Below are 14819 nucleotides of genomic sequence, written 5' to 3'. Positions count from 1 at the left end.
CAGGCCACTCCAGCACAGGAACCATAGAGGGGATGAGGAAGCCACGCTGATCAAGACCTTTGCCCATTGAAACATACCCCCATTCTGAGTCTCAACCTCCCTGGTTCCTTGATGGTCCAATCTGTACCCCACTCAACTAACTCTTCATCCACCAACGTTGACCCCTCCCTTTCTTCATCCACCAACCTCGACCCCCCTTTACTGTCCTCTCCAAAATCTTCTACCAATATAAATAAACTACCTTAACATTAAACTGTGATGTGGTCTTGTCACTAAAACTGTTTTTACTGAGATCTGGTTTTTGGGAGATAATATTAACTAATTTGGACTTTTGGGTGGGGGGATTGTCGCAATGAACAGTGGTTACAGTTGGCCCTGGACCCCTGTAGCAAATGTTCCTGGACTGTTATTTTGTAAAGTTTTCTTAACATTATGTGAACATTCCCCAAACGTTCATTTGTTTGCTGAGATACCCGTGGTGGTAGAACCTTAGACACCAAACACCAAACACAGTAACCAGTTCTCTTGAAAACCTTCATGACTTCTGCACTGCTGTTGCTCACAGAGGAATCCAGTAACAGTACTATTAAAATAAATGAATATCTTGCTCCACAGTACACCCATATCTGGTTTACCTGTTAATCCAAAGACTGGACCCTAATGAAGAGTTGCTGCTGCCAAGTACAACACTGAATCCTTGGGGTGTCTGTGGCTTCTACCAGTTCAACTACCTCAGTGTTGTCTGGTTGCTTTTGGTGGAACAGGTCTCCCCCCCCCCCCCGAGATTTGCTTTTATGTCCTTTTATGAGTGGTGCTGTTGCCTTGGTTACCCAGCAACTGGAATTTTCTATTTATTTCCTCTCCTCATTTATTTTGCTTTTGATTCTATCTCTTCTAAATAAACTGGAGGAGGGAGGTTATCCTTTAGTTTTCAGGTATGTGTCAGGTTGTGTGATGCTCTCGGAGCTTTAGTCTTCTCTCCTTTTATGTGGCTTCACTCATCTCCTCTCGGTTGACTGTGACTCCCCCACCCCTGCATCCCTGTATCCTTTTAAACTTGTCTCACTTCCTTTCTGTCATATTTTATCTTTATACCTTCTAATTTCTCTTGCATCTCTCCTAGTGTTATTGGACTGCATTCTACAGTTGACCTAAGACAGATAGAGGACTGAGAGGAGTTGACAGCAGTCTCAGTAATGAGACACAGCAACAAGATTCAGCCAGGGAGGTTGGATGGTAGTCTGTGAGCCAAATGCTGCAGGCACTTAGCATTGCTGTTGTTCACATGTGTTTCCATAGAACACAAAGCCTGGCTGAATAGCTGCATTGCAGGTGTTTTTATTCTTACTTATTACAGATATGACAGCTAATTTCGAACTGTCACTGGGTAAACATTTTCATCATTCTTATTGCCACAGCTTGACACCCTATATTCATTTTTTTGCAAACCTTCATAAAGTTGTCCTGTGAGATACTCTTGGTGTTTGTTTGTATTTGAATTATTTGCATTCATGACTTCAGTAAGGTTGTGATGTCACAAATATGACTGCCCTCAGCATGGCATGCAAAAACACCAGCAGAGCTGATGCAGAAACATGGTGGCTGGTGCCTGCTCAGGCCTGTGAGGGCTGACCAACAGAAATGGATTAGGCATGTCCACAGGAGAGCTTTAAAGGGACAGACACTATAAGTAGCCCTTTTTACACAGCGTCTTCGTTTACAGAGCGAAGCATCTCTGCCATACCGCTGTGTAATTCACACAGAAAGCCAGCGCTGCAGCTCCTGCAGCGTGACGGTACACGTCATGTTGGTGACGTTGGTGTTTCCCAGGTGTTCTCCTGTCAGTCTAAAACAGCAGACAGTTTATAATTATATGGATGCTGTTATTATGTGTAGTGATTGAGATCCTGACCCGCCAAACATCCTGGAAAGTGACAAAGTTACAGAAGCTTCTCCATGTACAGCTGTGGTATTTGTTTTCCTCATATAAGTTGACAACAACAGTTACAGTTACATTACTTTTGTTTGGTCCTGTAACATTGCTTTGTGGGACATTTCTCTGTATTAAGTTGAGTGAAGGACGTGTGCAGTTGTCAGACTAGTCAGACCGACACTTCCCTGCTCTGCGCCTCCGGCTTACCTGTTCACACTGGGGCGGTTCTGCAACAACGCAGCCCTGATACTACCTACAGAGGCGGCTCAGCGCCTGAGAGAAATTTCACTCCTCTCCGCATCTGAAACTTTCACACAGAGGAGGATGCAGAGAATTGGCGCAGGATCCCCGCACTCCAAGGGCAGTGAGGACGGAGCTGTTCACTCACACCACTCTGATAATTAACCTGACATCACCCTTTACTACTTTTGCTGGAGGTCACTGCCTAGCATTACAAGTAAATATAGTCCGTAATGCAGACGGCAGTGTCAATGAGGTGACTGACTTTACAGACAATGGGTGACCCTGCTCCAAAATCTGGGTTGATTTCCATAGGCTCAATACACAACTGTCTAAAAGCAAAAGGCTAATTGAACACTGAGCTTCCTGGGTAAAACACCACACTTTAGTTTCAGGTAGTGCAGTAATGTAAATGCTAAGAGGAAGAGAAACTGAGGCTTGTGGATTTGTCAGGGTTCTAACTAAAGGTTTATTTTAATCACATGGAGTATATACCAAAAGTTTATTGATGATTCGATAATGATTCATCTGTTAATGATTCAAATGCAAAACCATTCTCAATGGAGCTCGATCCATCTCAATGTACGGTATCCTCAATTAAGTTTAATACATAAACATTAAAAAGATACATTTTTGAAAATAAAAATATATATTTAATATATTCAATTATAGTCTTAGAAATGTACATATACTTAATGGAGATTATAGATGCACCAAGAGTTTTCCACCCTTTTTTTTTTTTTTTTTTTTGCAGAACTGTTAGGGGGCCAGCATTTAGTTATCATTGTTTGACCATGCCTGCAGCATTTATCATGTTTTATTTGAGGAGAAAAGGTATATGATAATTTAAGCCAGTAGTTTTTGTTTTTGATACTTCATATACAATTTGGTGATAATACTTTTTTACTTTTACTTAAAGCAACATTATGGAGAAATTTACATTTTGCACCATTTGGCGCCACCCACAGTTTATGCAGCGTGCAACACCACTCTGGCAAATCCCAGGTCTGTAACAATTTGTCAGACATACTGTAGGTGCTACATACAAAACTGCAACTCACCTTAAATGCACTTTCTTCTTTCACTTTCTTTTGCCTCCATCCCTCTCTCATTCTAAGGTATTACCTCATCCCACACTCATGCTTAGTGTAACACTTCTTTCACTTCATCTCCACTCTTGACCTCCTTCCGCTGCCCTCTTAGTCAGAGGAGAATCAATAGTGCTGTTGACAGAAGACCTTTCCTCCCGAGCAATTATTTGTTGTTCACTAATCCAGTTTCTGTCCTTAACCTTTTCCCAGGCCTCAACATTTTTTCCTCTTCAACTTCCTAGATCTCTTGTTGCAGTCCACACAACAATGCAGCCATAGGGCAACACACATACTGCTCCAACATTGAGCTCGAGTTCATATCTCAAACTCTGATCATGTATGAGGAAAGCATCGGAAAAAATGCAATTTGACAGAATGAAGCTTCGGGTGAGAACCACAAAATATCAGTCATTACTGAGAATACATGCTATCGGATTCAAGATTAGAGAATGGAACATTAGGAAGAAAAAAAAAAGTCATCAAACAACTGCATGTAAATTATTCCTGTTGAAAGTAGGTCTTCTTCCTGTTTTCCTAAACAGGGGGAACATAGTGAAAAGTTGACCAGAGTATATCAATAATTAAAAAACAAGAAACAAAAAAGTTATTAAATGGATAATTACAATTCTATTTTAAAATAAGCGTATTTAAAAAAGTTATAACAAATTCAACAAAAACAAATTCATTTCAGGTAAAAATTATTTGAAGCTGTCCTAGAGTTTAAAAAGAAAGCAATACCATATCCAAATCAATATGGCTAATGTTACTCAATAAAACATTATCGTTTTAATAATGAATGCAAATATTACCATGAGCAATACATGCTGTCAAGTGTGATGGCTGAAATTACGGCCGGAGACGAAGGCAGATATATACTCAATTATTTGTACTTACATCACATCACGAGTATGCAATGGGTCATTTTTGTCTTACCAGTAATAACTATTCTTGTTTTTGCAAGAGGCCCAGGCTCGCTTGAGGCAGTGGCAGTCCTCATCTTCTTCTGAGGGTTTGTCTTCCTCTTCTTTTGTTTTATGGCAAGTGGTGAGAACCAGCACCCATATGTACCTCCACATTATTCTGTGGCATTTTCAAGAATGCATGTAAGTAAATCGTGCTTGATCTGACAAAATGCCTTGATGTCTCACTGCCTGTTTATGATGTATCTAGGGCTTGGATTTTAATTCTACTGACATGCCCTTTGTCACTATCAAAATCTACAAATTATTTTTTTTGTTATATTAAATGAAATAAATTGGCTTGTTTGCCTATTTTGGATGCATGCGTGAGTTGTATGCATTTCACACAAATTATGCTGGCATGTGGTAATAATGTGTGTGAATATTTTGAAATATGATTACATTTGTACTTTGGTTGAATAAGTTTGGTTAAATTAAAGATGTGTGTGTAGGTGTGTGCTGTCCATAGTACTGAAACAGAGTGTAGGATATCAATCACAAGACAGACAGACATAACATCACTTCGCTGAGTTTGGTTTCTTAGCCTGCTGTTCTTTGTGGTTGTAAAAAGAATTCAGATTCCATTTCTAGCCACCACTGCAGCAATCCACAGACAGGAGGGAAACGACAGGGATGTAAAGGGACAGTCAACGAGGGAGAAAGAGAGAGATGGGGCTTTCGAATGAAAACAGCTGTCTCTATGTGTCTGTTCCACCTGACTTTGAGTGATGCTCAGATTAATAAACATGAATGAATGATCATTTATTAGTGATGACAGTTTAAGCCTTGTCCATACTAATACGCATATTTTGCCAAACTAACACATGTTAGTTTTGGCCTCTCATTCACAAGCAATTGGCATTTCACTAACAAGACCACTTATTTATTTATTTAAATTGGTGGAAGATTTTGGAGAGGATAGGAAAGAGGGGTCGGGGTCGTTGGGTGAGGGAAAGGGGTCGAGGTTGGTGGATGAAGATGGGGTTTGAGTGGGGTGCGGATTGGCTGGTTGAGGAACCAGGGATGTTGAGACTCAGAATGGGGGTACATCTCGATGGGTTCAGCATGGCTTCATCATCCCCTCCAAGGTTCCTGTGCTGGAATGGCCTGGTGTCTTGCTCTGGAGGATCTTCTTGCCATGGGATGTCGATGTAATAAAATCATTGTTTTTAAATCTAAATTACATAATTGCTAGCAGTAAACAGCAGATGCTGTCTGACTGTCAGTTGCGGAGAGAGCTGGCCCTCATTGTGATTTTTTTCCAAGACAGTAACTACAACAACACAATAGTGCAAGGAGATAAACACATGTTGAGTTAAAGTTTTTTTCCAGCGAGAGACGCTGTTTTTCTGGCAATGGATAGGACAGACAGGTTGACAGACACTTCTACATTAGTACTTAATTTTATTTTTTTTTTCCTTGTGTAAGTTGCAAAAGACACTACCAGTTACCATTACTGTTGTTTGGTCCTGTGACACTGCCTTGGGAGTTCTTTCTCTTTTATTTGATGAGTGACGGATCTGTTTAACTGTCAGACTGTGAGCACCATCAGATCGACACGCCCCCGCTCCATGCATCCAAATTTATCCATTCACACAAACGCCAGCTCTCCTCTGCTGTGGCTCTGATACTCCCTCCAGAGGCACATCGGAGTCGCAGTGAAACTTCCCCCCTCTCCACATCTGAAACTGTCACACAATGTGGAGTGCCGGTGCATGATTCCCGCATTCAAAAGGCAGTGTGAATGGGGCTAAAGATTGGTGGGCAACTGCTAGGGGTGGGGCTTTGTTTCAAGGTCTGATTATCATTATTTTCAGTCCATCCCTCTCCTTTTGCTACACAAACTGGAGTTTAGCAAATAAACTCCTGATGCAAATACGGTCAGTCTAGCTAAATCTGGTGCTTCCCTTTTTGTTATATTCTCAGCTCTAACAGACACTGTGCAGCGGCCTGCTTCAGAGTGCTGTGGTTTTTGTGCCTCAACACGACAAGAAGAGTGTTATGGTTGAGATTATATTTTAGGACCCAAATGCAGACAACCGAGACAGGAAGTAGTGAAGTGAAGATTTATTTGGCAAACTGTGCTGGAGGGTGACATGGACGAGATGATGGGGGTTGCAGGCAGGCATGCCAGGAGGGCTGAGTGGACCCAGCATGGAGGAACCCAGGTGAACAGATGAACAGAAGGCAGAGGAGAATAGTGCTTGGGATCACTGTGGAATGCAACAAAGACGCCGGCATGAACACAAAGCCAAAAATGCAGAAAACACGAAGTAGCAGCACCATGAAGTCACCGTATTGGATGCAAACAATCTAGTGCTGAAGTGGTGGAGAGAGCGGATAGACAAAGGCAGTGTCCGAAGAGTTAATCCTCCTCAGGTGGGCCACTCTGCTGCTGCTGCTGCTGCTGCTGCTGACCACACAATAATAAGCCAGCGATAGTACTGGTAATGCTAGGAATGCAGTGAATGAAGTGGTTACAGCATGATGTACTGATTGTTTTTCTGTCTACTGGTTTTTTCTGTCTATTGGTGTGTCCATACAATCATAATGGCCAACAGCTGATCAAAATAATAAATTATTTTATGATCATTATGTGTGCCGTTTGTGTATATGTTTACATTATAGCTCACAAAGCTTAGTTTTAGCAATGCCACAGTAACAAGAAAACAGTCACATCACGCCGTTTGAGAAAGTTTTTCACTAACAGCTTACAGTTAGTGTTGCAGTAAACACCCAATGTTACGAGTCTAAAATAAATCTTTGAGAGTACAGCATCAAACACTTCTTTTCTTTGGCACGGACTTCTTTCTTCTTTCTTTTTGGGAGCTATTGTTTGAAATGATGATAAAAGTTGTTTTCTAGGGGCTCCTGATTCTGTGTTTAGTAACTAATTAACTGAGGCTGTAACTTCAACATGGTAGCCATTCCCTCTGTCCCGCAGCAACAAACTAGAAGCTACAGTGACTCACTATCTGCTGACATGGCACTTCCAGAACGGGCCATTCCAGGCTGCTTAGCAGTGGATCTCTCAGCAATACAATACATAGGCATCTTGGACATTAATGCCCGAACTTTTCTAAACACTCATATTAGGGTTACTATTATTATATTATTACTATTATCATATTAATAATATTAATATTAATGAATGTTAGAATTGTAGTAGTAGTAGTAGTCGTAACAGTGACAAACCCACAGAAAATGATTACAGTTCCCCTCAACTGTACAGAGCTTTATAACCTTTTAAGGTTTCCTATCCAGAACTACATATTTTTTGTTTTGATTTGTTTCGAGCCAGAAAAGGCAAATGTTTACTGTGAGAAGGCCGTCATACAGCCACTGTAGCCCCAATACTGCTGAAACTTTAGTCCACTTAACTCATTACAAATTATGAAGTCCATCATGTTTTTCAAAACATGTAAAACTTATGAAACCTATCTCCTCCCACAATTTTTGCTCAATTGTCACCAAACTTGCTAGAGAGCATCTTCAGACTGTCCTCCACACAATTTGTTTCTCAGATTTTTGATTTATCAAAAATTAAGCCTACAGTGCATCAAAACATATACTATCAAATTCTTGCTAAATACATTTTCAATCTTCCTGGAAAAAAATTGAGAATATTTTGGAGTCATGGTTGATGAAGTTTGGCAAATATCAGAATTTTATCTCAAAAACTGAATTTTTGAGAACATTTTGAATTCTGTTCTCATGGGAACAACTGGAGTCAATGTAAGAGTGGTATTTTTAAACATCACATTTTCTCTTATGAAGCAAAACACTTAGGGTTAAAAACAAATCACCAACATTTCCATGCTGTCAAGATGCAATTCATGTGATATATTTTTGTTCAGGCAACAGAATTTCTGACATTTTGACCATTTTTGAAACCTGCCTTGACAACAGCTGCCTGGACAGTGACTCCCTGAGTCGACAAATGAAGCAACACAGCAGGTCTCAGTTCCAGCCAATTAGCTCAGTGAGTTAGGAGCTGGTTCTTGGTGTCAGGCGTTGTGCGTTGGAGATCCAGCAAGGGTGATGATGATGATGATGATGACAAGTCAAAATGTCAGATGTCCTCAACATGAAAGACGAGACAATTGTCCTGATGGTGGCATCAAAGCAAGCCTCTAAATTAGATTAAAAAAAATAGCTTGGACCAGACCATGGGTGAAAGCTAAACAAATTTTGCACAAAGGTCCAGTCTCCTGCCAGTTTACCTCAGCTGTAAACCCAAGCCAATAGTCCTAATGGTGGTGCTACAGCAAGCATCTAAATGCACCTAAAATCAAAACTTTGAACATTCATAACGAATCAACCACAGCTTTAGAACGTTCATCAAGCTGTAGCCTCAATATTGAAGAAACTTTTGTACAATTAAACCTATTAAAAATTATGAAGTGAATCACTCTGTTTTTTGTTTTTTTTTCAAAAACTTTTAAACTTCTTAACCTAGTTCCTCTCTCCTCCTTTGATTTATCAAAAATTGAGCCTCAAAAACTGAATTTTTCACAGCATTTTAAATTTTTCTTTCATGTGAACAATTGGAGTCAATGCAGTTATGACATAGCTAAACATCAGTTATTCGCTTATGGAGCAAATCATTTTTATTTTATTTTTTATTTTTTATTTTTTTTAAATTACCAACATCTCCATGCTGCAATATGTGTATTTTCAGATTTTTGTCTTGATAACTGAATTTTTCACAGTGGTTTCAATTTGCCTACACAACAGTGAAGGGCTTGCTCAATTTGTGAAGCCACTGTTGTATTGCCACTTGCCAATTAGCTCAGAATGGTAGATGACAGTCTTTGATTCCAGAAGATGTGAGTTCAAGCTTCAAGTGGTCCAAAATGAACATTGTTGTCAACTCTCTTGTCTTCCTATTCTCCTGTTTGGCAAATTTAGGCAATTCTGAGCAACAAACATAGCCCGGACCCGACCCATCACTGCGCAGCAGCTATAATTTTGGATATGTATTTTCATCTTTGAATCACATCAACAATGAACCATAGCATTTCAAAGTCAATTATTTGTCTCATTTCCACACTGCTCTATATAATCTAAGGATTGATCTCTATGTGCCTATTCAACCAGCACTTTTGTATGCATTTGGTTAAAGTGACTTTTTATTGTCTTTTTTTTTTACCTTTCTCTCACATTTTACATACCACCTTTCTCAACCTTTCCTATTCCATTATTTTACCTCTCCTCATTCATCCATCTCAACATACACCTTTATACTCCTTCCTCCCTTGCCCTCCTCAAACCTGTCCTCACTCTTCTCAGACAACAGTGCCAGTATAGTATCTCGACGGCGCGATGGTTTCAGCCAGGACAGAGACCAGGAGTACTTCAGCCTGGTGCTGGTGGTGGCCGATGGCGGGGAGCCTCCTCTGAGCAGCACTGCCACACTATCTCTCAGGGTCTGTGTGTGTCAGAGGAACACTAGAGGGCGTAACAGCAACATCTGTCAGGCCCAGGCCTTTCTGTCTTCAGCTGGCCTTAGCACTGGTGCTTTTGTGGCCATACTGCTATGTATTGTCATATTATTAGGTAAGTATGTGGGTGCATATCAAGTCTATCTTTGTCACTATTTTATTGTAAGCTTTTTCCAAATCATTCTAACTGCATTAAAAAAAAATGTTGGCTTTGTGGGAGAAAAATGAGTCTCCCAGGTCATTCTGTCCTCATATACGTATCCTGTACAGACTTTAAAGTCTGGATAACGATAGTGAAGATTGGTCTATGAGATTAGATTTCATGGTCTCTGCAATCTAGTTATTCAAAGCTACTGCAGACATGTCTACAGAACAGCTGTCGGATGTACCAAGCCAAGTCAAAGCTGACTGTTTGCGTAAAACTCGTAAGGAGGCCTTCGATCTATCTGCGTTAACAGACTAAATGTCTGTGACCTATTTTACTCCTATCCCTCCACTCTGGCTAGAGGTGACAGACTCTGCATTCACCCCCCTCGCTATGTTGTTAAGTAGATAACCATGTATGGGAGGGATGCTTCCTGAAGCTGTAGATATAAATTTGGGCATTTGGGAAGACTTGTTAGGATTGTCATGGCAACGCTCTGTAAGCCATCAGTGTCTTTGAGTCTTCTTCATCTTTCCTGAACAGTCAAGTGAGATGAAATTCCCCAACAATGTGGCGTTACGAACAGGATATGTATGTCCTCCTAGGGTGTGAGGACAGAATTACCTGGGAGAAATTTTTATTATTTTTTTTTTCCCTGACAAGCTTCATACCTTTCATGCACGACTTACGAGAGACCTAAAGTCATTCATCCAAATGGCAATTGGATAATTTTGTCAAAATTGAAAATGCTTAATTATATTTTATTCTAACATTTAATGTAATTTAGGGCTGGGCAAAACATACGATATATCTCTATTGTGATATGAAACTATGTTTGGTTTTGAATATCATTATATCATGATATGTCATGAGGGTTGTGTTTTCCTGGTTTTAAAGTTGGTATTAGTGATGTAATTTTTTGGGCTGCCAGACTGTTGTACTTGCTCAGCATGTCTTTACCCACTCATTCATTATGTCCACATTACTGATGATTAACCTGTTAAGCCCAAGCAGGTATTTACCCACACCCAGTGACATTTATACACATTTCAACACATATTTCAAATGTTCCCTTAATTATGATACCTTGATTATTCAAATAAACCTTGTAGTTGCAGAGATACACTCTGCTCATTATGGGCATGTCATTTTCAAGCGGAGACCTAAAATAGAGACAAATTCTAGACAGATCACTGTATTGACTCGATAGGACGAGGTTTTTTTCTATGAAAATAATGTGAAAAAGTGGGCTCGTCTTATAACCGGGGTCTAACCGTTGACACATGCTGATAGTTGTCTGGGGTCGCTACATGACCGCAACAGCAGAGGGTGCCAGCTTATTGTACAGACGTCACTGACGCTGTGGCTGGGGTTATCTGTCTATTATAGCTGAGAAGAAGTGACAGGTGATGAAAAATGGAGAGGGGCAAGTTAACAGACATCTGAGGCAGAGCTGTGGTGCTAATTATAAGATAATGGTGGTCAATGCAGCAGAGGCATCAAACAACTGCCAGGCTGCCAAGAAATATGGAGTTGTTACGGAGCGTAACGTCCGAAGATGGCGGGTCCAAAAAGACCGCCTGAAAAACGCTAACACCGTCTTATAATCAGGGTTGTCCTATATTCAGGTCAATACGGTAATTATCAAAAATGTGAATGTGCTGATACTATTGTACTTGGTCAGAAATATCTTGAAATATGATTTTGCTGTACAGTTTTAGCATTTATTAAGTGTTTTCATCTAGATATATATATTGGGGATTTTACGGTGCCCCTAAAGGGATATGGGGAAAATAAAAATAAATACTTTCTCGTGAGCACAAGAAAATATCTTGTGAGTACAAGAAACTTTCTCAGGCTCACAAGAAACTTTCTCATGTGTAAAATTAGAGTGATTACTTCACATGCCCAAATTATGTGCGACATTCAGTGGAGGCTTTATCATTAACTTGCCAATCTGTCCAGAGGTCAGATGTGTGTGAGCTGTTTGCCACAGTATATTTCTTCTAATGCCATTCAGGGTTGAAATGTGAATTATTCAATTGTTATTAAAATTATTACTTTATGTCAGTGAAAATGTGTTGTGAATGTTGTTTTCTGTCTTAATCTCTGTATCTGCTCCTTTCCTTTCCTTTATTCCTTCTTTCTTCACTTATATCTCCCTCCAGCCATCATAATGCTGTTCACCCAGCTGCGAAACAAGAAAGCAAGTAAAGAGCCCTTGATTCTCTCTGAAGAGGACATCAGAGAAAATGTGGTGACCTATGATGACGAGGGAGGAGGGGAGGAGGACACAGAAGCTTTTGACATTGCTGCACTACGAAATCCCAAAGTGTCAGAGCATCACAGGAAGTTCCACACCTACCTTGGCTGTGGACCAAGCCTATACGGAGAGGAGGATGAGGCAGAGGATGAGGAGGATGGGATTGTGGTGTTGAGGAGAAGGAAAGCACAGGAGTTGGATTACAGGAGCTACAGCCCAGAGTCAGAACCTGCCTGGTTTGTCATTGACTGCTTTCCGCAAGAGATCAGCCAGTCAGCGCCTTCGCTTCTGCTTGATAGTCATGACATCATTCAGCAGATTCTCCAGCAGAAGGTGGCTGAAGCAGACTCTGACAAACGGGGCCCGCCATATGACTCACTTCAAACATACGCCTATGAAGGCCGTGGGTCCTTGGCTGGGTCAGTCAGCTCTTTGGGCCTGAATGCAGCAGTGCCCGAATTGAACTATGCCGACTTGGAAGACTGGGAGCCAGAGAGGCAAACACTGGAAAGAATTGTTGGAGACCAGTTGGTGATGGTCCAAGCTCACCCTGACACCTAAAGTTTTCTTTTTTTTTTACCTTTTGTCAGATTTGTTGAAAAAGAATGCTTTTTACTTGTGCCACTTCACCCTTGGTGTAAGGATGTAAAAACTACTACTGCAAAAAGCTGGCATTTAGAAACTGTGATATCATGTGAAATATCCAATAAGAATAAGGATAAGAAAAGCCATTCACTGTTGTACAAGTAACTAGAGAGAAGAACACGCCACCTGAGGGGAGGTTTGGGGGAAAACGTACTAGCACAAGTGCTTTTCTGATATGAGGAACAGAATGTAAACAGAAGATCAGAGTGTTAAACTGATCAGGTCAGTTTGCAAATAGATTTCTCCCTCTGCTTTGCTTGTTATGTGTTTTATTGGAAAGTTGTCTAAAGGATTCTGGTCTTGATCTTCATTATTACTGAAACTACAGTTATTAGAGGTTCAGCCAATCATCCATTGGCTTGAATAATGAGAATATGGCAGATTTGTTATTGAAGACAAAATTAGTCGACAGTCATTTGAGTGGTAATTATGAATAAAGATGTAGTTAAAGCTGAAGATCCCACTGAAAGGCACACAAGTTGCAGATGTTCCAAATGCCAAAGAAAGCCATTGACATTATCCCCCCCCCCCCCCCCCCCCCCTCCCCCCCCCATCTCTGCCACTCTCTCAGGTAATGGAACCCTCAATGTGTTTGCATGCACATAATGACAAGATCCTGTAGTGTCAGCTTTAAAGATGGAGATTATTGAGAGTTAGCTAATCCATATTGCTCTGAGCCTAATAACAGACCAAATTGCCAAGATGTATGGTAATCTTTCCTAATTATTTTTTCCAGTGCAGGATCTAAACCTGTAACCTAAGCTATTAGAAGTAGTTACTGAACCATTCTTTGCAATCCAGGCAAAGCTTTTAACAACAGCAGAACAATCGCAATCTGTTTTAAGGTTGAAACAAGGATGGAACAGCTTTAGAAAGACCAAAACAGTTTTATATCACCAACAGGATATTCATCATTAGCAGATGAGATCATGCCTCATGAACCTGTGGTATATCTAACATTGACATTCCCAGAGATGGGTCACACAAGATTTTAATTGGCTAAATTAGCTAAATTTCTTCCCTAATTTTGCAGGCCTGGACTAGACAGAGCACTCAGATGCAGAGTGGGAACAGTTACGGCAGGCTTTTATTCTGAAAATGACCCATCCTAGTAGGGATCCATCCTAGGAAAACAAGGCAGGCTAATAAGGAACGAAAACACACACTCCAAAAGCATAGGTAAAGAAACAAAACTCCTAAAAAACAAAACCGCTCCAAAAGGAGGGAACCTCAAACGAGGGCAAAAAGTAATGACAGAAAATTACTCCACCAGAGGCAAACAAAGGGACTAAGACCTAAACCACACTGCAAGACCGAGCTGTAAAAATTTACAACAAAGAATCAGTCCAACAGTAGAAAGCAAAATGGCTATAAACAAAACTACACCATCAGGCTGAGCTGTGAACATTACAAACAAAACATCACTCCAACAGATGCAAAAAATGGCTATCAACTTAAACTGCGTAACAAAGCTTAGCTATTAAATTATCAAACAAAAAAAAAAACACTCGCTAAGAGGCAAAGAATACAGAATTACTAACAAGGAAAGTAAGGCCTGGCCAAGACAAGGACTGTGGCGAAAGGCTGGGGTGCACAAGACAAAGGGAGACACAGACTACAAAACACCTGAGGGTCATGGGGAACAGGTGGGCACGATCAGGAACCGGGGAGACAATCAGACACATGAGGAAGGGCAAGTGACCTGAAACGAGAGGAGAGTTACTTTTTGAAATAAAACAGAAACTCACGAGACAGCCCTCACCGCAGTGTGACGAAAATGGGTAGATAAATCAGGAGGTTCTGGACCGAGGGTGCTACTCTGGAGAGTCAGTGGGAGAGAAAAAGAACAGAATGCAACTAAAATGCCCAGTACCTGGAGCACATCTGACATGCTTGGTTTTATTTCACGTTTATATATATTTGGAATAACATGCTTAAAAGTAAATTGTGAGTTTTGTCACAATCTCTCTGAAGTGGCTGGTTTACCTATTCAAGATCAGGCACAGCAGAAATGTCGGTGAAAATGGCCAGGAACAGTAGTTTATGCACTTATTGTTCTGTGTGACTTGGGTCAAAATTTGTTGTCATTTTAAAAAAAG

At 40.6% G+C, this 14819-nt stretch overlaps 1 protein-coding gene across 4 annotated transcripts in view; it reads left to right on the top strand.

Moving 5' to 3' along the window:
- The window catches only part of LOC119011809 (cadherin-18-like), a 155915-nt gene extending 142698 nt beyond the window's left edge, over positions 1–13217 (top strand). For 3 of the 4 annotated variants that reach the window (XM_037085193.1, XM_037085191.1, XM_037085192.1), the window contains 2 exons: positions 9516–9782; positions 11981–13217. In XM_037085193.1, the coding sequence (XP_036941088.1) occupies positions 9516–9782; positions 11981–12636 (923 nt within the window). In that variant the 3' untranslated portion in view covers positions 12637–13217. Of the gene's footprint in view, positions 1–9515; positions 9783–11980 lie in introns of those variants that run through there. The other variant, XR_005072278.1, reaches the window with a different exon arrangement.
- The last annotated feature ends 1602 nt before the right edge of the window (positions 13218–14819 follow it).

The sequence above is a fragment of the Acanthopagrus latus genome, chromosome 21 (genome assembly GCF_904848185.1).
Source record: "Acanthopagrus latus isolate v.2019 chromosome 21, fAcaLat1.1, whole genome shotgun sequence".
Classification (NCBI taxonomy): Eukaryota; Metazoa; Chordata; class Actinopteri; order Spariformes; family Sparidae; genus Acanthopagrus; species Acanthopagrus latus.
Note: the sequence above shows the minus strand (reverse complement) of the source record. Positions and strands in the feature narration are given on the sequence as shown.